Source organism: Lepisma saccharinum, chromosome 1, assembly GCF_977018435.1.
Source record: "Lepisma saccharinum chromosome 1, izLepSacc3.1, whole genome shotgun sequence".
NCBI lineage: Eukaryota > Metazoa > Arthropoda > Insecta > Zygentoma > Lepismatidae > Lepisma > Lepisma saccharinum.
Window position 1 is genome coordinate 99,145,576 of NC_139229.1, and position 27,715 is coordinate 99,173,290.

General features: G+C 36.6%; 1 protein-coding gene across 2 annotated transcripts; it reads left to right on the top strand.

Moving 5' to 3' along the window:
* The first annotated feature begins 27 nt into the window (after positions 1–27).
* LOC145998657 (DDRGK domain-containing protein 1-like) lies at positions 28–27,179 on the top strand. Of its 2 annotated transcripts, none has more exons than XM_083135125.1 (7): positions 28–393; positions 10,341–10,436; positions 15,733–15,872; positions 17,729–17,992; positions 19,114–19,219; positions 23,609–23,810; positions 26,908–27,179. In XM_083135125.1, exons 1-6 carry the CDS (start codon positions 303–305, stop codon positions 23,776–23,778), a joined length of 867 nt encoding a protein of 288 aa, XP_082991251.1. In that variant the 5' UTR covers positions 28–302; the 3' UTR covers positions 23,779–23,810; positions 26,908–27,179. The 2 variants fall into 2 exon arrangements, with proteins under 2 accessions (XP_082991251.1, XP_082991255.1); XM_083135129.1 differs by lacking the exon at positions 26,908–27,179 and adding an exon at positions 25,603–25,780.
* The last annotated feature ends 536 nt before the right edge of the window (positions 27,180–27,715 follow it).

Genomic DNA, 27,715 nt, shown 5'->3' on the forward strand with positions numbered 1-27,715 from the left:
CACTGAGACTGGGGTGGTCATGGACAAATCAACAAATCGGAAGTAACTATTTTCTTCTTGGGTCTACGACGTCTATTGTAAATATAATACACATTTTAGAGATATTTATATTTAATAGAAATTATGAAAAATAATTGATATTGAATTGATGAATACATGTAATACATACGTATATAAAAGTTATTGTAAAAGGTTTCTTTGCGGAAGTGTTAAAGTGTACACCAATCATTCAACAACCATATCAAGACCCTGGCCATATGTTCAATAAATTGTGAGATATTCTTAGTGAAACTTGATAAGAAATGGATGTGATATTGCTTTTTACAATAGCATCAGGATTAATTGTGGTCCTCTTTATTGTGGCCTTAACCAGACAAAGGAAGACAAACACAGGTAACAGTTTTTTTTTTATGGTAAAGCAGTATAGTTTCTTATTTATTACTTCCTGCTTTTTTGTGAATACTTACAATATATAGCGGTACTGGAAACCTTGTTTCATTCATAGAAATCAACATGTTCTAAAAAAAATCAAGATATACATGACCATAATACGAGAGGCCAAAATAAAATACATTTAAATTCATGGTAAAAGTTCGGTATATCGGAGACACATTTCTTCATTTTGGTAACACTTTACTATACCGGAGACGGGTTTCTTCAAATTTACACAAGAAAGTACTTACGCAAATCATTTTCTGTAGCGTTGTTGATATTCGGGAATGTAGTTTTGATCCATTTTAATGCGAATGCATGTGGTTTTGTACGAAAATCTATTTCGGACGCGCTATTGCTGCTGCTACAACATGATGTGTCGAGGATGCGTCGTGAAGGTGTTGCCGGGTGTGGAAGATGCCATGGAATTTGGGTAAGAATTTACAATATAGAGAAAGTCTTCAATTTCGTTAATTTTCGGTATACTACCTAATTTTGGCCTCCTAATCACGAATCTGTTGTAAAAAACCGGGGGTCACGTCTGGAAATTGTACATTTTGATGAAAAATTGTTCGTTAGCGCCAAAAACCATCCACGGGTAGCCCCACAAACCACTGACGTTAGCCCCAAAAACCATCCACGGGTAACCCCACGAACCATTCACATGAGGTTAGGTTAGGTTCCATTAGCACTCATTTCACCCCTAAATTCATCAAAAAAATAGGGATCGTACTAGAATTGAACATCATAAATCATTTTCTTCTAAAACAACGGCGTGGTTGGACACAATGACAGGAGATTACATTTTTGTTCGTAAAACTACGTATATACACCTATATATATAAAAAATTCAATCGGCTTTTTTTCAAATTTTCAGACGTAACCCCCGTTTTTTTTAAAATTCGTGATTAGGAGGTCAAAATTAGTTAGTATACCGAAAATTAACAAAATTGGAGACTTTCTCTATATTGTAAATTCGCTCCGGAATTTGTAATTCCGATGTTGTCGTATATGCTAAATTGAACGAAAGGAGTGCTAATGGAGCCTAACCTAACCTAGTAGGCATACCTCATCCCTGTGATGGTTCGTGGGGATATCGTATGTAAGAAATAGACCATTATTATCGTTAGAAATCCATTATTTCACCTAGAGAAATGTTCTGCAACGCAGAATAGTACGTTATCAGTGTAAAAAATTGCGAAATAAATCATTGATAGGTGTCTCCGGTATAGTAAAGTAGTACCTTCATTTTTACACAAGAAACTATGGTACCAGTTTCATAGATCGGAGACACATTAAAATAGGATATTTTGTGTTTCGCATGGTTTGTACTTACCAGTTGTGTATTGTGGAACATAGTTCAAGGTGCCATTATGCTTTTTACATGAAAAAAAAACCACAATTTTTCACATAGAGAGTACTTTCTTTGACTCCTTTTTTCGCTTCCATAACACAGAATATGGCGGGCAAATCTAAATCTTTACTACTGTAGTGGAAATGCAGTGTTTCCAACACCCTTTACTGACAAATACGTACTATTGTGTTCGTCACTTGTGCAAATTGTACATTATGCATGGGTAGCTGACGGATAGCCCCACGAACCATACACAGATAGCCCCACAAACCATACACGGATAGCCCCACAAACCATACACGGATAGCCCCACAAACAATTATGCACGGTAGCTGACCGATAGCCCTAGGAACCATTTCCAATAAGGTTAGGTTAGGTTTGGTTACGTTAGGCAAGCATAGTAAAAAAAAAGGGATTTTGAAACACTGACAGAGGCTTACGTCATCAAACTTATGCAGCATCCGGTTGTCGTAGAGCAAGGAAATGAAAGCAATGGCAATTGTGCATCGGTGAGATATTTCTCTTGAAAATTACATGATTTCCCGGTCAAATATATTCCACGATGAAAGAAAATACCTCGACGAACTTTGTAACAGTTTCATACATCGGAGACACATTTCTTCAATTTTACACAAGAAACTACTGAAATGAGTTTATCTAAGGTTTATAACATTCGACGAGATATTTTCTTTCAATGTGGAATCTATTTGAACTGGGAATCATGTATTTTGCAACAGAAACATCTCACTGAAGCACAATTGCCATTGCTTTCCTACTTAAACTGGAAGCTCCATACGTTTTATGACGTAACCCCCTCTCAGTGTTTCCAATCCCCCCTTTTTTTAACTATGCTTGCCTAACCTAACCTTATCGGAAATGGTTCGTGGGGCTGTCCGTCAGCTACCCGTGCATAATGTAAAATTTTCACATGTGACGAACACGATAGTAGGGTCATTCCATGCCAAACCATCCAATGGTAGTTGCATGACCATTTTAGAAAAATTTCATTTTTAGTACATAGGTTTGTACATGTTTCTAGATATCAAAACCAATGTTCAAAAAAATTTATTGTCGTTAGTTCTCCTGGGGCAGCCATTTTTCCAACATTGCGCATGGCTTTTCTTGCTCATGTAGCAGTATACAGAAACCTTAATATCTCAAAAACCATTAAAGCTAGAGACTTGAAACAAAATTCAATTTGTAGCTAATGAAGTATACTTCCTATGATATTCAGGTATGTTTTGCTTAAAATTGCATCGTAAGTACGAAAATTATGGTGGAAAATGGGGTAACAATAGTTAAAAAATTGCATTTTTAAGCCCGATTATTTTAATGACGGGGTTTAGTCTAAGGCTTGATTTTTTTTTCATGTCTAGACCTACCTGCAGGGTGTCTGTAAATAAAGTATCAGTGCTTAGAAATGCACCCCTTTTTTACAGCATGTGTTCAAACATGACCGTTCATTGAATTTTGACAGTTTTCAGGGTTAAATATCTCAGATGGTCAATATGAGGTAACATATGCCACCTAGTTTCTGACGTTGCAAAGTAAGGTTAAACTACATCCCATACTTAGAATAATGAAGTCTTTTCTTTTTCTTCTTTAAATTTGGGTTAAATAAAGGCTCAGAAAATATAGTAACATAAGGTTTTAATACTTGACTTACCAGAAATTGAAATTACAAGGTATGACAATTGAAAATCTGCGAAATTTCATTGCAAAAGGTTTGATTTATTAGGTACCCACGACCAGTTGGTATTGTCAGCTCCAAAACTGAACTTCCCCATATAAGCTTAAGATAGGCAGTGGCATGCCCAGGAATTTCGAATGGGAGGGGACGGGGGTTACATATACTTTTTTGCTATACAGCCCTGTTTTTGCCACATTATCCTGCCTTTGATGTAATTGTTTATGCCAAAGGTATTGGGTTATGACCCCCACAAACCCTTCCTTGGGCACTCCACTGAAAGTAGGCTATTTATTTTGGTGTGTCAATATATATTATATTATCTTTTGTTTCCTTTATTTTCCACTTCTTTTTTCTACCAAGAAAAGACATTCGTTAAAATAGATGTGAGTCATGCACAGCAGAAGATTCAGAGACATATTTTGATAGGATATGAGGCAAGCCTGGAATTGATCTGTGCATGTACAATCTCTGCTGTCATTCTTCCTTTGCCTAATGTGCCGAGAGTAGTGACTTGTGATTGTTCGTTATCTGTGACAGGAAATGGAGTGTTCTGTAATATTTTTAACTGGAGAGGACTGTCATAAATACCCTTTTGGTAAGGTTCCCAAAGACCTAACTAATCTTAACAAAGTCAGTGAAAATGATAACACTTCTTAGGTCAAGACTACAGGTGTATGGCTTAGAGACAATATGCAAATACTATTAAATATAGCTTTTTATATGGTAAGGTATGTTGTGATCTTCAGAAGTACCACTTAAAGAAAAGGTTAAGTAAGGTAAGGTAAAAAAAGTGTCAAGAAAACCTTATACTAGTTAAATCAATATGCCTGATATGTTGGAGTAAAAGTTTCATATGTGGAGAAAGTGACTCACTTTAATGCCGGAATTGAAATCATGTCTTTGTGCCAAGCCAAGGAAAACTAAAGGAAATGCATGAAGTCTGTTCTGTTTTTTATTCATCTCCTGTTTCAAAATTGACGAGGCTGATTGCAGAAAAACAATAAAGTGATTTTGCTTGAAAAACTATTCACATCCTACAAGGAGTGCAAAGGAAACTGGAAAGTTGCTTTTCACTAAGTATTAAAACTGAAGTAAAGGAAAGCAAGTGTGACAATACTTTGTGTGGCCAGTACAATCATAGAATTGAAATTATAATAAGAAAAATGTAAATGAGCAAAAAACTAATGTTGAAAAGGTCAGAATCATCAGTTTGATTGCTACCAGTTGGTCAAGAAAAAATATGTGATGAACTGAAGGTTTCTGATAATTTACTTAGGAACTTAGTGAAAGAACAAAGAATCCTGCCTGATTCAACAAAGAGAATAAGAAACTGGAGCTGACAATACAAACTGGTCGTGGGAACCTAATTTAAATCAAATCTTTTGCAATGAAATTTCGCAGATTTTCAATTGTCATACCTTGTAATTTCAATTTCTGGTAAGTCAAGTATTAAAACCTTATGTTACTATATTTTCTGAGCCTTTATTTAACCCAAATTTAAAGAAGAAAAAGAAAAGACTTCATTATTCTAAGTATTGGATGTAGTTTAACCTTACTTTGCAACGTCAGAAACTAGGTGGCATATGTTACCTCATATTGACCAAAACGAGTTGAATCTAAAAGTTGAGATTTTTACTGTGAGTTAGGTTCATGAAGGGCTTCCTATGTGCCAAATTTCAGAATTTTTAAAGGGGACCCATCTGAGATATTTAACCCTGAAAACTGTCAAAATTCAATGAACGGCCATGTTTGAACACATGCTGTAAAAAAGGGGTGCATTTCTAAGCACTGATACTTTATTTACAGACACCCTGCAGGTAGGTCTAGACATGAAAAAAAAATTCAAGCCTTAGACTAAACCCCTTCATTAAAAAAATCGGGCTTAAAAATGCAATTTTTTAACTATTGTTACCCCATTTTCCACCATAATTTTCATACTTACGATGCAATTTTAAGCAAAACATACCTGAATATCATAGGAAGTATACTTCATTAGCTACAAATTGAATTTTGTTTCAGGTTTCTAGCTTTAATGGTTTTTAATATATTAAGATTTCTGTATACTGCTACATGAGCAAGAAAAGCCATGCGCCATGTTGGAAAAATGGCTGCCCCAGGAGAACTAACGACAATAATTTTTTTTGAACATTGGTTTTGATGTTTTTTCTTTTAGGAATACTGGGCCAAAAGGGGGGTTATGAGCCCTACCAACTCCCCCCTTGAGCACATCACAGACAGTGTTGTTTGTATATCACAGCAACTGAAATATTTGTGTTCCATGAATAGAGTTAGAGAAATAGCTGATAAACTGAAAAATATATATATATATATTAATACCTTGTGACATACCCTTTAGCTTGCTGACTTCCTTTGACCGTCTCGGCACAAAAATTACAATCTTTGTGTAAATGTTAAACGGAATTGGAAATTAGGAGAATGGGGTGCCATTTTTAGGATAGTTGCAGAACAATATGTCCCTCACCAATGGATGCAGCACTGTCACTGTACCTTATGGATGAGACTTGTAGGATTTATAAATTGGCAAACAATTTAAAACTAAAATGAGAAGTACATTGTGGAGTCATTCATATTTTTATTATCTTAAAAAATTATTTTTTGTATAAATTGTAGCTTTCCAGGCAACGTGATTCAAACAAGTGTTTGCCTGGTTGCCTACCAGGTTAAATTGATGTTGGCATTCAACATTTTGATCGCATACATTGCTCTCATCTTCAGGGAATGTTCATTAGAGATCAAGGGTGAGGTTAAATATGTGTATATTAAAAGGTGGGGCTTAGACTATGTCTTGTGATTGGTCCACTCTGTATCCCAGTGTTCTGTTGGCTGATGTCGTCCCCAGTGACGCAGGAACGTTTTTCATTTGGGTGGTACAAAAATAATAATTAGGATAATTATATTTAATTAAATTAATATATTAATTAAATATGTACATTAATTAATATTGTATTGTTATTATTACATGAATAGGTAAAAGATAGTAAAAGAATAGAAATATAACAGCAAGTATTCATTATCAAGCGTACGTGTAGTTAAGATCGCCAAGATTTGCACAAAAACAACTGCTCTGGCAAGGAATTTAATGTCAGATAGAAAAAGAATTGAATATTTATTGAATAACAAAAAAAGGAGTTAGATCCAATTAACGAAAAGTAAAGTTCCTGATTAACATTTTATGGATATTATCATTAGTAGTGTGCATAGATCTTTGGAATCCTTCAAAGCCGTATGAGCCAAATTCCTTGCCTTCCAATAAGTTCAGCGGAGAAAACCATAGAGTATACAGGGTGCAGCAGAAATAACTCCCGGATTTCATTCGTGAATAACAAAGCAACGATAGATGTTATGGAAAATTGTTTCACAGTTGGAAAGTACAAGGATTATCATTTTGTTTCCCATATATACCAATACAACTCCATGAATGGCCCTACTTTTTTGAGGAAGACTGCACGCAGTTTATGTAACGTCTGACCGTTATGTATGGATGTTACGCAACTTCCTGCAGCCGCAATTGAACGAACGTGGCAAATTGACTGTGTGGTTCCAACAGGATGGTGCCACAGCACGCGTATCGATGAACGTGCTACGTGAAATGTTTCCAGAGCGTCTGATCTCACTTCGAAGTCACCTTCCATGGCCAACTCGTTCCCCCGAGCTCGCACCCTGCGACTTCATTCTGTGGGAGTACCTGTAGGCTAAAGTTTACCAAGGAAGGCCGAGGACACCAATGATCTGAAAGATGGTATCAGACAGGAAAGAGCGGCAATACCGACCAGGCATGACTAGGAGGGTAATGCAGAACTTCAGGGCGAGACTTCAGAAATGCGTACACTGTGCAGATCGGCATTTGAACGATATCATTTTAAAACAAAGTAAACTATGTCACACAAAATGCTGACTTGTGGCAATTTCGACAAAAAATAATTGGAACATTTTGTTCTTTGCAAATGTGCAATAAAATGGCAAACCTTGTTCTTTCCAACTGTGCAATAAAGTTTTGCATAACATCTATTGTTGCTTTGTTATTCACAAATGAAATCCAGGAGATATTTCTCCCGCACCCTAACTTTTAATTGTTATGCTGTTCAAGCATGGTATTGGCATTGATGGAAATTGAGTATATAACAAATGCTAAACAATTATATTTTGATAAATTACTTTTACTACTTGGTAAGTCTTTCGGGGGGAAGGGGTCCGGACCCTCTGGACCCCCACAAAAACGTCCTTGATACCTAGGTATAATGTGAAGCCATGAGAAATATTCTCTTTTAGAACAACACACACAAATGTCCTGTTATTTAATGCAAGATATGCATAAATATTTTTCATTGTTTTTGTTAGAATTTAAGTTTAAAAAAAAATACAAACAGATTTTAAAATCAGATAACAATTCTGAAACATATAAGGCTAGGCTCTGGACCCCATTCTGGGCTTATTTGGATTTCACGGAATGGAGAATCAGGAGTGAGGGGGATCTTGAGCCACCCCAACCAGGAATAATCATCTCCCACCCACTGGATATAGAAAATACATTATATAGAGTTCCGCTTCAGTTCCGTTCATTCTAATTTTAAAAGTCCATAGCTACGCATAAAAATATCTTTAAACAATTTATGGCAGATGTGTACCACATCCAATGCCTTTTAGAAGCCATGTATTTGGTATTTTCTCAGACATCTATAGGGTGTTGTATTAAAAAAGAAAAAAAATGAGTTCAGATGGTTCCCAATCAACTCGTAAGAAGTCCAACTTTGAAATGTTTGTGAAAAATTTGACAAATCATTTATTTGTAATATAATTAGCTGTACCTAATGACACTCTTCAAGTACTGAAAATAATATCATTCGGTACATTTGCAAAACTGAAATCCTTCAGCTCTCAGAAGTAGCAAGGAAAGCCATACGCTCAAAAGTATATTCTTTCTTTTCAATTTTTGGTGGACAATGTGAAGAACCAGCCAAGATTTCTTTTCGTGTGTAGTGGTATGAAATGCAGATACATGCATGTGTTTTAGGATAACATGTCAATTTCTCATTTATGTGAAAAGATAAACTTTAATGTAAGCAGAAGCATGTGCGCGTCACAGTTAAAGATTTTCGCATCTAGAAAGAAAATCCAAAACACATTCCCACCTTGCCGGACTCCATGGTGGAGGGGTTAGCATAGCATGCTAAGAAGCCTGAGGTCCCAATTTCGAATCCTGGCCTGGCCATGGGTGTTATTTTTGAGTGTCCATCAAATTCATCATATCATCATCACTCATCCTCATCTTCGCGATTAGCCAAAAGTGGCAGAAATGCGAAGTAAAATAAACCAAATCAATCAATCAAATATTCCCATCTTACTCCCAGAGACCTTGTAAATCCAATCCAAAATCTACCAATAGAACCTGCAGTGAGTCTCATTTATCTCGTGCATTCATCTGATTAATGTAATTTTCTTACAATTTGACTTTAGAGTTTAACATAAAATGGCGTTGTGTTTGTGTTGCGTTCGATATCACAATTAGATTTTAAGCAATTAATGTCCAATTATAAGTATACCTAATACATAGGTAAAAAATAGTCCCCCCTCTGATAAAATTGCAAATGTTTAAATGTCTAGGAAAGATTTCATTTCACCTAGGAATGATATCGCGATGCGATGAGTCGAGAATTGTCACAGCCTCATCTCGTCTCCTGTGTGGTGAGGTCCTTCTCGTTCTTGTTTGTGCTTATTTTTCTTTCGGTTTCCACTCTGAAGTTATGAAAACTTATTCCAAATTCACCTCATTCTCAGATAGGCTAATCGGCACTCTATTTTTTAAAAAATATATATCTTAATATATAGGTTTAAATATAGTTTTCCCAACACCCTCTTACAAATTTATGAAAAATATGGGTGAGGGGTACAGGAGTGCATTGTAACCCCCCCAAGTTGGTCTGTCGTGTCTCGTCTCGTTCGTGTAAGTGTTCCGTTTCGGAAAATTCCATTATATATATTGAAAAGAAAATGGGGTCAGTCATATACTCTTCTGATGAAGATTTGTATCTTATCTTCGAATCGACGCGACCACTGCTTTAGAAATGTGTACCCCCCCCTTACGCAAAGCAGCAATCGTCTGCAGCATAATTGTCTGAGAGTCAATCTGATTCCATCGTTCCACACACATTTTAAACAATTTTCATCTCCTTAAAGAGGTTTCCAAGAACTTAGGTCAATAAACTAACTAGTAGCAAACACAATGTAGTATAATAAGTTTACAATTAAATGTTTTGAATTTCTGTGGTAAGGACTATAATGCTTAAAATTTATAAACAATAATACATTTTTTATTGGGCGAATTGATAATAGGTAATTTTAACAGTAGCACCTTCCGTCTGCTGTCAAATTACCAAAGGGGGGTACAGGGGGTACAACTCGATTTACAGATTTAGGAGGTACAGTACCCCCTTCAAAAAATTGCGGGGGTACAATGTACCCCTGTACCCCCCATTCCTGCGCCACTGGTCGTCCCTTATGTACAGAGAAGTGGATTCCAGATGAGACTGACCTGCAGCCCCATGTCCCTGTTGAGAATCTTGTTTTCTTGGGTAATGGCCATAGCTTCCTTTACTCTTCTGTCCCAGAAACCAGTACTTTTGGCTATGATTTCGGTGTCTGAAAATAAATTCTGTGGACCTCAGTGATGCTGTGTTCTGCTAATCCTGACTTTTCTGATTGTTTCTTCACTGTTATTGGATATAGTTTCCATTTTTTAATTGTATTACCCATATCTAACTACAGAATTGGTAAAAAAAAAGTTTATTTTTCTTGTTATCTCACTTTTCTATATTTTTTTATACATGTATTTGATTTGTTTTTCAGAGGCGCCACAAGAGAGAGCTCCCCGAGAAACAGGGCAACAAGTTCCCAGGCGAGCAGTAGCAGCTCGGAATGCAAGAGCTCGAATGAGAGCAGCAGGTACAAAATCATATGTGCTGTGTTCCCAGAAAGTAGTTACATATGTCTTATAATGTAGATATAAATATAACATGAATCTTTCGTAAGTTTCATTTATAAAAAGGGAAGTAAATATGAAATTTTCAACCCACACTGATATTAAATGTTCCAGTATTTATAACTAGACCTCGGATTTTTAGGTTCTAAAAAGTGTGCTTTTAGGTTCCTAAAATAGGTTCTAAAAACATTAAATTAGGCTCCAAAAATCCTGAAATACGGTAGGTTGCAAAAGACTTAATTTGGTACAAAATTCCTGAAAAATACTGATTAGTAGGGCTAGGATTTTGATGAAATTGCATCTTTTTTTCTGGTGAATAAGAAACCCAAATCTTTTAATATTTATATGTTTCATGTCATGCTGAAACTTTTAAGCACTATTTGTTGGGGCATTTTTTTGCATTTTTTGCCATTATGGGTTGTATAAGTCATTTTTTGGTCATTTTTTTTTATTTTCTTAGTTTTCCAGAGCACTTGTACGCTGCGAGTGCATGGCAGCATTAACGTGAAAGGATTAAGATGAATAAATATCCTATTTTTTCATATCTTCCCTAGACAATTTAAAATATATGAAACAGCAGCTACCTTCCATCCGTCTCGGAAGAAAATAAACAACACGAATATAACGATTTCCTTACAATGAAATTCAATTGTTAGAAGTTCAAAACAGCTCGCAATTTTTCCCCAGGAGAAGAAAGTCGTTGCCCTGCCTAATCTTATCTTCTAATCTGCTCAGACCAATTGTTGTGTTCCTTGAAAGTGAATGGATGGAACGTGTGATCTGGCCATTGTCGAAGTTCCTGTTTATTGCAAGAATTTACTTTGGTGCAGTGTTCAGTAGAGCAGGTTTTCGAAGCATTGGACAAGATGCCAAAAACCAAGCAAAGTACACAGTACAAATTAAAACAGTTTGTGTCCCAGTATGGTGAAAATACATTCAGTACGGACGGATCAGTATTATTCTGTCAGCTTTGTGGTGTAAGAGTTGCTGCGGAAAAGAAATTCACGGTGGAGCAACATGTCAACCGCGAGAAACACAAGGCAGCTCTGAAGCAAATTCAAGATCAGAAGAGGACAGTGCAATTGTTAATGGGTGAGTGTTCCTCCAAATCCTCTGTTATTTCTGAAGAACTGTGCGACGCTTTTATTTCTGCTGACATTCCTCTAAGTAAACTAAATAATCCTAAACTTCGAGCATTTTTGGAAAAACATACTGGGAAATCGATACCAGATTCTTCCACGCTAAGGAAAAATTATGTCAAGAAATGCCACAACCAAACAATGGATCAAATTCGGCAGAAAATTCACGGTAAAAAAATATGGGTGTCAATTGACGAAAGTATCGACTCACTCGGACGGTACATTGCAAATGTAGTGATTGGTACGATGCAGGAATCCGAGTCTACTCAAGTGTTTCTAATAAATTGTGAATGTCTAGAAAAAGTGAATTATTCAACGATCAGCAAAGTTTTCAATAACGCGATGCAGTTATTGTGGCCCGACGGCATTCAATATGACAAGGTGTTGCTTTTCGTAACAGATGTGGCACCGTACATGGTTACCCTTATAAAGCAGGGAATTCTCTGAAAGGTCTGTACTCGAAAATGGTACATGTAACATGTCTTGCACATGCATGTCACCGTATTGCTGAAGAACTGCGAAGTCACTTTCCTGATGTAGACCAACTGATTGCAAACATTAAGAAGATTTTCCTCAAGTCCCCATCACGAGTGTTAGCTTTTAGGTCTCATGCACCTGATGTGCCTTTGCCACCAGCTCCTATTCTTACTAGATGGGGTACGTGGTTAGAGGCTTGTGGTTACTATTGTGAAAATTATAAAGTTGTGAAAGAAGTTGTAACCTCGTTTGCCAGTAGTGAAGCATTGTGTATAAGACAAGCACAGGAACTCTTGGCTGTTCCTGAAATGGAGGGAAAATTATGCTATATAAAGTCCAACTTCGGCTTCCTACCTTCTGCCATAACTTCACTCGAGACATCTGGAGATACATTGGTTGATCAAGTTAATGTCCTTAACAAAGTTCAGGATAATTTGGAAGCAGTTCCAGGTACTGTTGGAATACAAGTGAGAGAAAAGATGCAGAAAGTGCTAGGGAAAAATGCAGGATACACAATAATATGTTCTATTCGTGACGTATTGTGTGGGAAAACGTTTTCATTGCCAGACTCTGAATCTGTTTTAAATATGCCCCTGTTACCTCTGTTGATGTTGAAAGGAGCTTTTCTATGTATAAAAGTGTGCTAGCTGACAATCGTCATTCATTTCTTTTTGAAAATTTACAGAAAATATTCGTTACACACTGCAACTCAAAACTGAACAGTAACCTCTCATAATTTGTCAAAAGTTGCATACTAGAGTTGCTGTAATTTGAAGTGCAAATAAAAATTTTCTTTGGAATTTTTAACGGTTTTTAGGTCATTTTTAAAGTCATTTTTTGGCAATTTTTAGGTCATAAATGCATCTTTTTAAGGGCATTATTTACGAATTTTTAGGTCATCAAAATCCTAGCCCTACTGATTAGATACAATCATTAAAAACAAAATTTCATGAGAGCCGAAATAACCAAATATTAATTTTCTAAACAAATTTTAATTTCTTTGTATCATTTTCAAAATTATCTACAAAATAATATTGCACTTGTGCTGTTAGAAAAAGTTACTTGTTGATATGAAAAATGAATTACGTACGTATAATTTGCTGCACAATATCAGGGTGGCTACTCACTTGGAATTCCTTGAATTCCGGGAATTACATGTGAATTATTGTCTCTGGAAATTATTCATGAGTTTTGACAAAACATGAAAAAAGGTACAAGCAGATGCTTTCTCTTCCAATTTTTTCTCCGTAGACGTGAGTAATTGCAACTTTTATTAATCCAAATCCCATGAAATTGATACATGTTTATAAATGCCCTGAGGCAAGTTTGTCTCAGTTTAGCTTTTATTATTTTTTTTATGAAGAAAAAGAAAGAAGCTACATGGAAAATAAAACAAAATTTTCTCAATCAGTTTCCTTTGTTAGTGTCTTTTGCAAAACAATCTATCTGACAGACGGAAGATTATTGCAAAATAATATATCTTGAAGTTGATTAGGTAAATTTTTTGGTACATTGGAATCATACAAACCCTTTATATTGTTAATATTTTTGTGTGTGGAAGGGAGGGTGAGAGTCGGTAATACGTAAGGTTGGAATAAAGAAAACATCTGCTTGTATCCTTGAATTTAGTCCTAGTGACCACCATGAATCTTTTTGCGTTATGCATACTCCGCCTTTTGTCTGTGAGGATCATTTCATGTGCTGAAAATTATGTTTCAACAGAAACATAGTCGGTAGTGCAAATTTGAATGCTGAAACATTACTTCGGAAGGCGTGAATGCCAAAAAGGACCAAACTAGCACGAGAGTGAGCATGGTTGCACAGATCAGAAGTTTGCACTTGGGACTGTGCAGGCAGTAGACACGATTGGGTGCCAAAACTGAGAATGGGGATGAGGGGTGGGGGTGGGGGGAATGACAGTTCACTTTATCTTAGTAGGCAAGGCTTAGCATTAAGAGTCTATAGTGCAGGGGTAAAAAGTATGAGAGATCTGTCCCCTTTTGCTGCCACTGTCTGTGGGTAACAGTGACGTCAGACATTTTTTGTTTTGTTTAAAGCTTTGATAAACATCATATACTTGGAGGGAGGGAAATCGACAGAGAACATGTTTCAAACATGCCAGTCATTAAATTAGTTCACCACCAAACCTAGTAAATACCTCTGTGAGATATAAAAATCCTGTAAATCCTAAAAAAATATATAAAAACCTAAAAAAAGGTTTAATTTATGCACATATACCTAAAATAGGTTCTAAAAAGCAAAATAGGTTATTTTAGGCACTATAAAACTTCGTCAATTATTTAGTTTTTTAATGAAATGCTGATATAACTTGTTATTTTTTATTTACCTGCAAAGGAAAAAAATAGGTTAAAAACCTAAAATCCGAGGTCTATTTATAAGTGATGTTCTACCAATTGGATGATAAATGGCACACACATTCCATGAAGATACAGGCGTGTTTATGGTGCTATATTGCAAGTGGTTCTTGAGAAGTAACGAGTAAATAAGGTCACAGAATGTGCAGTAGTTTAGCTTGCGTTTTTCGAACAAAGAAAGGTATTCATATCTATTCTACAAATTGCATCATTGTGTCCCTGGACTGCAATGAATTTTGGATTATGCTGAATATTTAGAAATTTGCTTTACAGAACCTGCCTATATGAATTTTAACTTTATATACAGAGTGACCATGTGTGGTCTTTCTAACCATGTAACTCTTGTTTTTGACACTTCCACCGACTGCATGACAACTTCTCTGAATGATGGATAGAGTGCCATGTAAAGTGTAATAGATGTCTTCCACTGGAGACTCCAGAAGTTGCCTGACTTCTGGTGGACAGTGCATAGGACATTTATAATAATTTTGTGCAGTGATAGAAATTTTTGGTCACCCTGTACATCAAAACAATAATAGAATCACCAAATCATGCACTCAATTACAGATTATGTATAGAAATATCAAATTGGTAAAATCATTGGCAATTTTATTGATACCTCACTGTCTGTTTTGGCCAATAGGAGAGTGCTCATTAACTTCTCATTTCCATGGTCTATAATAATCCATGATTGAGAAAGAAGACAACCAGTGATGTGTTTGGATAGAATCTTCTGTATCCATTAGTTTGAATCCCAGCCGGGGCATGGGTGTTCTTTGTGTGTCCCTTCATTGATTTCATCATATCATCATTCATCCTCATCTTCACAATTAGCCAAAAGTGGCAGAAGTGACAATATTTTGAAGGGCACTCTTTAGAACACCCTTTCCCAGATCAGGATTAGAACCTGGAACCCCTGATGTCGTAGCATGCTCTGCCACAGAGCTCAGCATACTGGGAAATACGTTTTGATCATCAGCAGAATATTTGGCAACTTGGATCATGTCATCTATTGTGGATCTGAGTCCACAAAATGTGTAGTTCATTGTACTGTTTCTTCTTTTTCTTTCTTTTAATTGCATTTGGTCTAATGATACTGATCACATATAAAATTATAAATGTTCCGTGAAGAATCTGAATGGTTCATTAAATACCTAAATTAATAGATGTATCCAGATGACTGCAATAGGTTTTTGCCTTAAAAAGAAACTTCAGATTTAGAAACTTACACTTTCATCTGTATCACTTTGGTGTGATTTGTATTTTAGCTCGACATCAGGATGAATCTGAGGAGGAAGAAGAAGCTCTTCAAGAGTTGGGAGATAAAATAGCATTGCCTGATGGGAAAATAGGAGCTAAGAAAAGAGCCAAATTAGAAGCGAAAGCTGAACGCCGAGCTCAAAGAGAGGTAATCTATCTTTTCTATGTACTATTCTGTGTTGTTATGAAATGCTGTCCTCCATACTTTCAAGGTTAGGATGAAGAAGTTTGAAGTCGTGGTTTGTGTGTAATACTTGTATGAAGCCAGAGCTCCTGTGTAGAGTACTGCAGGGGACCACTTTCGCTCGCTTGTACTTTTCGAAGCTCCCCCGAACATGTACAATGGAATATCATTTTAATGTAAGAATATTCGTAGACACACAAGGGTAAAGTATCCTCTCTGTTAGTTTCAGCCTACAATAATTTATTTTATTTTCATATATAACTGTGTATTGGTAAGATAGACTAAACTACATTTTAACATGGAGATGATGACTATGTTCACTTAAGTTTAAATTTCATTGTGCATCTGTGACCTTACGATCCATATTTGAGGAGCCACTACACAGACATATTACAGTTATATGTGTAGTACTCAGCTTCGAGCGTATACCGCTCGTTTAGCCTGTTTTAGTATCATTCACTCGAGGAAAGAAGCTCTCAATTCCGTATGCTATCTAGCATTGTCTGTGCGAACTATTTGGCTCTCAAGTGGAATGCTCTCCCTGTAGCACTCTAGTTCTGAGACTAGACACATAAATTTGAAAAATTTTAAAAGTTGCAAAATAATTCTAACATTTCATCATATTGGAACATGCAGTCAGGTTTCCATGGCCGGTAACTTCAAAGTGCTGATAGATTTGTCCCAAGCTCTAATATAAATTAATTATTAAAAGTTGAATGTTTAACAAGTACATTTAAACCTATTGTTAAAATGTTTAGCATAACACCAGTTGAATACTATTTTGTTGTATGTTCATCTGCATTGATTTTTCAGGAGAGCTGATTGAAATTTAAAATATGTGGATTTTGAATACACTACAAGATTTGCGCAAACATTTGATTGTTGTTGATAATTCACACCATTTGACATCCAGATATGTTGCTTTGGAACGTGACACATTAACATGTATGGAACATGATAAGGTCATCAACTCATTTCTGACTAAAATGAAAATACGATAAAACAGCATTCAGCTGGCAATATGATATCCAAGAATTGTATTGTGTCAGTGTTCCATTGGAAATAGCCAATAAAAATGTAGTAGAGTTCTACTTTAAAATACTCATAAGTTCAGCGAAAGAGATTACCAGAATATTAAAGTGGCACACAATAATCCAATTTTCCATAGTACATCAGTGGAAATTAAATATAAATGTGGAATTTTACATGATTTTGTGGATATTTAGACCCTGAGAAAGTGAGGCACAGAATTTTTCAGGCTCTGTGGGATATCAGAATGCCAGAAAAGTATCTGCTGAGGTTGGTGATTAATAGGGCCCAGATAGTTATGCACTTAAAATCCCTAAAATATGTTCTAAAAGGTGTAAGATATGCACTTTAGAAATACACCTTTCTTTTTTAAATGTTTTCTTTCAGTTACTGCAAAAACTCTACAGGTAAAACAGATATTCGTTCTTTTTTCCAGCTCACCACTCTGCCACGGGGGCCGACTCCATTGCATTGTTCTAGTTTCTTTTTCAGAAAGAGTAGTTGCTGAGAGTTCCCTTTACAATGACGAAAGAATCTTATCCCCTTGTTTTGTAAAAGAAAGTGGAGAATAAACAGCAGTGACTGAAGAAATACATTCTTGCAATAACAAGACAATAATATGCTGAACATGCATATGTAAAGTACAATTTTAGTCATGGTTGTTGGCTCTAAAATATGCATGAAAAATGCATAACTATCCGGGCCCTAGTGTTTAATGTTGAACTGATTGTAGATATTCCTGTTCACATTTCTGATGTACCTTAACCCTTGGTTTTTCTTCCTTTTTGTAGGCTGAAGAGAAAGTGAGGGAAGAAAAAAAGAAGAGGGATGCTAGGTTGGAAGAAGAAAGGAAGAAACAGGAAGAGAGAGATAAGGTGGATGAAGCCAAGAGGCTGGAAATAGAGAAGCAGGAGAGAGAGGAAAAAGAAAGACAAGAATATGAGGAGTACTTGAAAATGAAAGAAGCCTTCAGTGTTGAAGAAGAAGGATTTGAAGAAGGGGAAGAGGAAGGTGGAGAGAGAAATCTTTTGAAGGAATTTGTTGATTATATCAAGGTAAGGGAAGCAGCATATTTTTGGTAATTAGCATTTATATTAGTAGTTCATGTTGTCAAAACAGTATTGATTTGTATGGCGGCATAACACCCAAGCTGCCAATCCTTTTGAATTTATGATAGTATATAGCAGGTGGCCATAATTGAAGTTGCCATACTTAGAGCCCTCTGGAGTCTGTTTGAAGCAATAGATTGTTCTGAAATTTGGTATACAGGCTATGGAGGCCATGAGAAGTGAATGCTGATGAAAAAATACTTTCAATTTTCACCACCAGGTGCAAATGTGTTGCTGAAATCTGGTGCACAGTGGACAACATCCAGGGAAATGCTGCGTTCAACCATTGATCACACTCTCTTAATCTTCCAACAGGTCATTCACGTTGACATAGTGCATATTGAACACTACTGTAACAACATAAACTCAAGTTACTGGAGTAACATTTCAATCTGGTGGTAAAAAAAAATTAAAGTGCTCCCTTGTGCTTTGCACCATGCCTTGAAGGTGTGAGGGGGTGTGGAGTTAGGGCACCACACTTTCTTCATCATGCCAGAAGGTGGGGATGAGGTGATCATCCTCCATCCTCCATGTACCCACTTTATAAGATGCTGGGTGGATGCCAGAGCTGCTTGAACAGGTGGAAAAATTCCCCCACCAGGGAAAGAACAAACCCAGGTCTCTTGCATGGTAGTCACCCGTTGGTGGTGAAAATTGGAACTATTTTTTGTCAGCATACGCTCTTCCATGGTGTCCATAGCCTCTATACCAACTTTCAGCACAATCCGTGAGGGCTCTTGAGTAAGGGGAATTTAATTCTAAGCACCACATTTCACCCTGGTGGTAAAAATATGAACTATTTTTTTTTCCATCAGCAATGCTTCCCTATGGTCTCCATATACATACTCTAAACCAAGTTTCAGCTCAATCCGTTGGTTTGAACAGGGTCCAGAGGCCTCTGAGTAGGGCAGCTTTTAACTGTGGGACATGCGTGAATGGCTAGTGTTCTTGACATTGCCCTGAGAGGTTCTTCTGTAAATGTATGTATATTTGTACATATGTGATATTTGTTATATCTTAGATATTGTGATGTGTAGAAAGAGATTCATGTGTACTGTTGTTTTCAGGGAATGAAAGTAGTTGTGTTGGAAGACTTAGCTGCACATTTCAAGTTGAAAACTCAGAGTGTTATAGATAGGATCCAGTTGCTTCAAGAAGATGGCATTTTAACTGGTAAGTAATGGTGTTTTTGTACAGGTTTCAGCTTCGTTTTTGGTCTTCCAAGCATATGATGTTACAGAAAATGAATGAAAATGGCTTTGCAAAAAAATCCCTGTAATATATAAAAATATATAAGGGCTGAATGCATACCAATACCCTTATCGATCCCCACTGAAACCGGTGCTTGAAAATTGTAACAATTAAGTAATGTTCAAAATCTTGATTAATATCTCGATCTTGGTCATACTGGATATGATGTAATCAGCATCATGTTCCAACTGCCAAAGTTGACTCTGGATACCCATTGATTAGAGGCTACTGTCGGATTGAAAATTATAGATACTCAGTTTGCACTCCAATTAGAAATAACCAGTAGACCTACATAAAAATGAGTTACATCAAAATTTAGCTTATTCAATTCTGCGTTATTCTATGCTAAGCAACATTTTTTCGAGCATGTCTTCTACTTTTTATCATCGTGGGAACGAAAAAAGTTATACTTTTTTCGACTTTTGCAAATGATCGCTATCTTTTGCAACTTCTACCCATGCAGAGCTCAGCACCACAGCGCAGGAGTACTGGTACTGGCTGCGTTCAACATGCTAAACACTGCAGTTGGGTGGTCGGCAAAAGTTTACCCATATGTGCTAACTGATTCAGTCTGATGACAGCAGTATTTTATCACATGTTTTTAGTTTTTTTGCAAAGAGCTGGACTCTTCCACCGTCTGTAAGGAGGTTTTTAGTTTGTTCTGACTTTTTAATGTGTTGTGTTTGTCTCGTGCAGGTCTTTTTACAACCTTGCACTTTTAGTTTTCCCCAAGGGGCTCTTTACACCCCTTTTTTAAGCTCTCAGTCAGAATTTTAGATAAGGGATATTTTCCCGTATACATAGAAGGGTGGGAAATGGCCTTAAGTGCCGACTCACCCAGAAATTTTAACTCAATCAATCAATCAATCAATGATTCAGTTGTAGTACAAAGACTCAGAAATACCTCAGTGCTTGCTGGGTGTAAAGAAAGATTAAACCAGGTTTATATATTATTTATAAAGTTTATTATAATCAGAACACAAAGATGTCCGTTAGCACACGAGTCTTTACCTGTATCCCTTACATGCTTTTACCTGTACCACCTTTAGACTCGAAGAGAAAAAGGGAGGGGAGGGGACAGGGAACATCCAATTCATTCCTCGCATTGAGGTGCCAATGGGGAGTATGGGGACCTAATTTTATTTAGGGCCTGGTCGCCACAGTCGTCATGGGTTCCCCTGAAAGAGAGAGTAGGTTGTGCATAGTACCCCCAACCACAGCCGGGAATTGGCCGAAACCAATCGGTACCTCGAATAGCGGGCGCTGGGTAAAATGATCAAAGGATTGCCGTGACACCCCCCCCTGCGTTAGCGGGAAATTGGCGAGCCAACCGGGGTCTCCTATGCAGGGACGGCAGGTTAAAAAGGAATGGTCCGGGGTGCTCCCAGATTAGCCAGGCAGGTAGTACCTGAGCACCTATCAGCCGAAGCGATCGGACCAGGTAGGTAGGTTGCAGCTAGGCTCTTCTTCTTCTTTCTGCTTCCTCCTTCCTTCCTTCCTTACTTCCTTCCTTCCTTCCTTCCTTCCTTCTGGAATGACTTCTAGTCTTCAGGCTGGGAGGCCAATTAACCCTGGAAGTTTGCCCGTTGACTTCAGGCTGCCAACTAAACTCCGGGCCTCGCTGGGCTGGCTTTATACTCGCGGGGGCGGCACATTGGTGGTGAAAATTTTAACTACAAGTACGTGTAGCTAACTCATTTTTTTACATATTGTGTGACACTTGTGTTGGGGAGGACGCTGACTTGCCCGAATTGATGGTAAAACTATACTGGAAGCGCGCGGAAAATTACAATTGTCAACGCCTACGCCTACACAAGGGTCACAAACACAATCTGACACGACGTTCCTGTTAGGCCTATATTCTCAAACACAAGGCAAGTCACAGAAAGGTCACGTCAGGTTCCAGTATACTTTGGAATCCAATGGAACGGTCGAAATCAAATGATTCCGTTCACTTTATTTTTGTCAATAATGCTGCAAGAAAAAAGAATATTAATGCTTGTATCAAAAAAAAAAAATGATTTCAAGACCAAGAACACCCTAGCGTAAGTAATTGGATAACACTCTGCAACACAACAGTTGCGTATCAATTTAATGACTTACACCTTTCTCACACGTCGCTAATAGAGTTAAATGCGGCGTTTCTAAGAGTTAGTCCTGTTAAGAAAAAACACAAAGAAAGGAGATTACCATGAGCAAGACACATATCGTGACTTATTATGCGATAATCTAATCAATCAGAGCAAAAGATTGTTCAGAGATAACTGGGGTAAAAACTTCTAATCAAATAAGTACAATTCAACTTCCTCTTAACAATCTGTTTAATTTCTGTTCTCAACAACTATTATAAAAAGGTCCATCAGGACTCTGGTTAACAATTCAGTCTCCCAAGGAGTAATTAAGATCGTAACAAGTGCATTATAAATATACAAATACCAACAGCATTAAGAATGGTAACCAGTCTTATCAGTAATAGACTACAATTATTTTCCTTTCTCTCTTTTTTTTGTAATACAACTTTTTTATTGCATGGCCGTTGATGCTACCGTGTTGGTTATTTGGTGGTACTGGATTGAAACCGGAAAGAGCGGGGTGTGTTGTACGAGTTACCAAAAAAGGGGAAGTAGTTAAAGCAATTCAGGATAAACTCCCAGTAGCTCTTCAACAACACTATTAACTGTCCAAATGGTTCCTCTGCCACTTAACACGCGCTCAACCAAAATTAAAAAAAAAGGAAGTGGTTGCATTTAGGTAAGCCCTTTTTTACTACTACCGTCGTTTGGTACGGGCAGCATGCTCAAAACGAACACTTCACACTAGAAGGCATTTTGTAAGTTTTTCGTTGCGACGATAATTAGGAGTAATAATCGTGCAGTCACTCAAATTCACAGTACTCATTATTGCAACAACGGCACAAGTCTAAAACTGAAAGGAGGGATAACATACGTCGATCGCGTGTGCAAAAATTAAAAAAAAAGAACATTTCCACAAGCAAGCAGACAACGGGAATATTTGATAGAAGTCCAATTTACCTTATATGTATTCCTCCGGAGCTCTAGTCGTAAACCAAGTACACTCAACTGTTCTGGTACCAAAAACTACAGTTAAGTATTTCCACTTGAGACCATAAATGCAGCTGCTACTGAACGTGTTCCATTTTTGTGGTCCCAATAGGTTTCCGAAGGAAGTAAAAGTTCAAGGCGAGCTTTCCCGTGTCGCTGCTGCTGGGCTGATAAGGCACAACGCGGAGTCTGAATGCGAACTGCTGTGTTCCCGATCGGAATCGACGGGGCAGATAAAAGGGGGGGGGAGAAAAAGGAGAGAGTAGTTTTTTGTTATGGCCAATAGACGGAGACACGAAGCAGACGACGAGGCTACCGTCTATTGGGTTGGAGAGTTTATTTAACAAATGAACTCTATAATCGTACTCAATGGTACGTGTAATATTCACGGATGAAATCTCGAGTACGTGAATATTACAATTGCAACCTTCATACTGAGAAACATCCAAGAAGTGACATTAAGAAAACACTAGCGGGAAAATCACTAGTTGCACGTGTCAATATAAACTAAAACTGTGTGCATTCAGACAATACAATTGATATTGAACCTCGCAGGACTCTTCAACGAATTTGAACAGTATAAATGACAGTAAATGATAACATTCACTGAATACAGCGACCACGCAGGGTCGAAGCTAATAAACGTAGAGGTGGATCCGTTAACACATTTAAACTAAAAGTGTATGCTTCGCAGGGACTTTTAGCATGCACTCTTTATCCAACCCTTCTTAACAAAATATAATATTGCGACTGCGCAGGGTCGTTAAATGTGGCGACCATGCAGGGTCGTTAAATGTGGCGACCACGCAGGGTCGTTACACTTTGAAATTCTATAAATAAAAGATGGGTTGTCCGATCGTGATTAAATTTTAGTATGGTGCAGACAGAAAGGTTTTAAAAACAAATTGAAATTTTCAGATTTTCAAAATTTGTCAAAAAAACGTTATTTTCAATTTTGCGAAAACTTTTTATTGGTATTGGGTAATCCTACAAATACAATATTGGTATTGTTTTGAAGCTCTTTGCATCTGTGGCAACATGGCACACATCGATGTCTGTTGAAGCATGGAAACTGCAGGCTGCCCCAGTGAGACAATGCATGTGGTGTTGCCATGTTCTACATACATCTTTACTCAATTGAATACAATTCTATATAAAATCAGTTTCGCAATGCGAATTGAGTAGTGCATTACGAATTGAAAAATTCAATTGTTATGAATTTAATTTCAGATCTTTGCATCTTTTTCAGGTGTGGTTGATGACCGGGGGAAGTTTATTTACATTTCTACCGAAGAGCTGGAAGCTGTAGCGAAATTTGTAAAACAACGAGGTAGAGTTTCAATAGCAGAGTTGGTTGAGAGCAGCAATGAGCTGATCAACTTAAATGTGAATAAACTGGTGCCTGTTCAACAAGGATGAACTGTCTTGCCAGCTCCTGTGGGATAAAATAGGTAATTTGAAACTTTTTCCTAGATTAGTACTAAAGAGCTTGGCTGAAACCACCTTGATCTGATGCTGATATCCTTCTTGAGTCCCACCAATGCCAATACTTTGAATGGCGTAATATTTTTAAATGTGGACCAGAGTGTACCAGAATGTTTAATTTTTCACTGTAAAAATGAATTATTTTCAATAAATTCAGATTGCATTAAGTTTTTCATGTATATTAGTTTTGTTGATTGATTTGATTTATTTTGCTTTGCTTTTTGTGCCACTTTTGGCTAATTTGCGAGGATGGGGATGATGATATGATGAAATTGATGAATGGACACTCACAAACATCCATGGCCAGGCCAGGATTCAAACCCAGGATTCCTGGCATCATAGCATGATGTGCTAATCACTCTGCCATTGGGGCCGCTATTAGTTTTGCCATTTCATTTTTGATATGCAATCAAATTTTGGCAAGTAAGTTTCCAGTTTTGGCACCGAAAGGATATACTATTTTGGTTGTGAAATGGAACCTGGAGGTCAAAGTCATCAAACCCTATTTGGCAGTATTGATGTGTAGGTATATTATGCACTAGTTCACCACAGTGTAGTGTAATTTTGAAATGGAAGCATTTATTTGTGAATATGATATAAAGCTCTGTGTCTTACATGTTACAGATTGATTTAGTTTATTTTACTTCGCGTTTTGTGCCTCTTGGCTAATTTGCAAAGATGGGGATGAGTGATGAAATGATGAAATTGATGAATGGACATTCACAAACAACCAAGCCCGACCAGGATTCGAACCCGGGACCCTTGGCGTCGCAGCGCGATGTGCTAACCACTCGGCCACAGGGTCGGGCTGTTACAGATTTGCAATCAAGCATGTATTTTCGAGTGATTTGCTTATTTAAATCTCAATAAATTTCTAACAGTTTTACATTTTCAATCAAGAGTGTATGTTCAAATTATTTCCTTATTTAAATTTCAATAAATTTCTACACCTTGTAAATGCTCATTAAGTCCACTTTTATGAACAGAAGGCTAATCAGGACTGGACTACAGTTTAAAGTGGGATCCAAACCACTATGTACCTCCACTGGGTATCGAACCTGGGATAATATGAAAAGAAACTGCACCATGAAGACTTTATAAAGCTCTGGTGACATCATACTGCTGAAAATAATGTGGGGTTCATTTTATAACCTACTTTGCACTCGACAGGTATAAATTACCGAATCCCTTGAAGCTTAAGGTCACTTTCTCAGCTTTGCTGAGTAGTGCCCTAAAACAAACATCAGCATTTGGAAAGAAATAGCGTGCATTTAAAAGTAGATTTAAGTTTTTCTTGAGTTGCTGGCCAGAGTCACTTGAAAAGTGTCATTTCCTCACTGCGACTAAATATTTCACATTATGTTAGTTTTTATTTAACAGTTATGTTAAATTTTTGGGATATTTTTATATCTTTTCTTCAGCATGCAAATATAAATATTTTTCATAAAATGTGCAGATTATGTAACCACCAACTTTTGAAATTTTTTTCATGATTATCAATTTTCTGTAAAGAGTAATTTCCCCCATACATCATAATTTGAAGATGTAGGAAGTAAGGCCTCCACTAGTAATCCTTGCTATAGATTGTGTTGCGATCAACACTTCACTCTGGGTACTTATTCTCACCAGATATTCATCTAATGCCACGTGAAAAAATCTGATACAATAGGCTACGTTGTAAACTTTTAAATGGTTAAGTATAAGTAGAAGCAGCTCTCTTCTATTTATTTTAATAATGAATTATTTTGTGAATTACAGATTGGAGGAATTTGATATCACCCCATCATCTTAAACTGAGTTTATAATTTGGATTGTATGGTGAAAGTTTTTGTCAATTTTTAATAATGGATGCTCTGTTGATTGAAAGGTGTTTGACTTGAAATATTTGTATTGCAATATGCTACACAACCTGCATTAAAGTTGATTGTTACAAATTTGTAGTTAAATATACTTTCAACATTTTGTAAAACCAAAACTCTTATATATTCAGTAACTCAATGTGTGAAATAGTATAGATTAAGGGCAGCTGGTCCTGTTAGCTGACCAACAGAGATGACTCGGGAAACTCAAACCTGTGTGCGTGCATCCCATCGTCAGAACCCAAAGCTTGCACTCCAGACCACACGGCCATGGACCACAAATTCAGAAATGGAAAATCAAGGTTCTACATGTTCCCATTTTTATACACTAAACCTTTCTGGTCCCAATAAAGCAAATTCTTATATTTTTCTCTGGATTGTATTTATATAAATAAAAATAATATATAAATATTTATCATACCTGTTATTATTTTTTCCAGTATACTTTCTTTAGCTGTAGTATCGTGACAAAACAAATAATGAAGGTGAAATCTATTATATATTTAACGATTTATAAAGGACTTAGGGATGGAGACTGGAATTACAGAGAAGCATGGAGAAAGGCAACAGATGTTAACACAGGAAACAGGTGCAGGAGGATGTGTCAAAACATTACCACCTGATAAATAAAATTTAAATAAATAAAATAGTGATACAGTATCATTATAAAATTTACCAACAACTTACATTCCAGAAATCTAATATGATAAATGACACATATTCAATAAAAAAAACATGACTGGTTCATTCACTTCATTAAGGTATGTCATAGGTGATGGCAAAACTAATGTTCTTGTTTTGTATTTTGGTATCACATCGGTTCTATAATATAGGTGTGTTGCAAAAGAAATAGGCACTTTCAATGCTTCATTACAGGAAGTGGGGGAACAAAATCTCTGGCTGTTACAGATCTCCACAAAAAAAGTTGCAGGGTTTTAGATCTGGAGTTCTTGGTGACTATTATGTGTGTGACATGTCATCTCTGTTGGTCAGCTAACAGGACCAGCTGCCCTTAATCTATACTATTTCACACATTGAGTTACTGAATATATAAGAGTTTTGGTTTTACAAAATGTTGAAAGTATATTTAACTACAAATTTGTAACAATCAACTTTAATTCATTATTATTCATTCATAATACATTATTATCAATATTAAATAATAATAATAATAAAATAATGAATTATTTTGTGTAAATTACAGATTGGAGGAATTTGATGTCACCCCATCATCTTAAACTGAGTTTATAATTTGGATTGTATGGTGAAAGTTTTTGTCAATTTTTAATAATGGATGCTCTGTTGATTGAAAGGTGTTTGACTTGAAATATTTTGTATTGCAATATGCTACACAACCTGCATTAAAGTTGATTGTTACAAATTTGTAGTTAAATATACTTTCAACATTTTGTAAAACCAAATCTCTTATATATTCAGTAACTCAATGTGTGGAATAGTATAGATTAAGGGCAGCTGGTCCTGTTAGCTGACCTACAGAGAATGTAAGTTGTTGGTAAATTTTATAATGATACTGTATCACTATTTTATTTATCAGCTGGTAAAATGTTTTGACACATCCTCCGTTGCCTTTCTCCATGCTTCTCTGTAATTCCAGTCTCCATCCGTAAGTCCTTTCTCTATAAATCCTTAAATATAATAGACACAGTGTCACCTTCATTATTTGTTTTGTCACGATACTACAGCTAAAGAAAGTATACTGGAAAAAAAAATAACAAGTATGATAAATATTTATATATTATTTTTATTTATATAAATACAATCCAGAGAAAAATATAAGAATTTGCTTTATTGGGACCAGAAAGGTTTAGTGTATAAAAATGGGAACATGTAGAACCTTGATTTTCCATTTCTGAATTTGTGGTCCATGGCCATGTGGTCTGGAGTGCAAGCTTTGGGTTCTGACGATGGGATGCACACGCAGGTTCGAGTCTCCCGAGGGAAGCGTAAAATTTTTTTTCTGAGATTTCAGCCTGGGTATGGAGCTGGTGGCC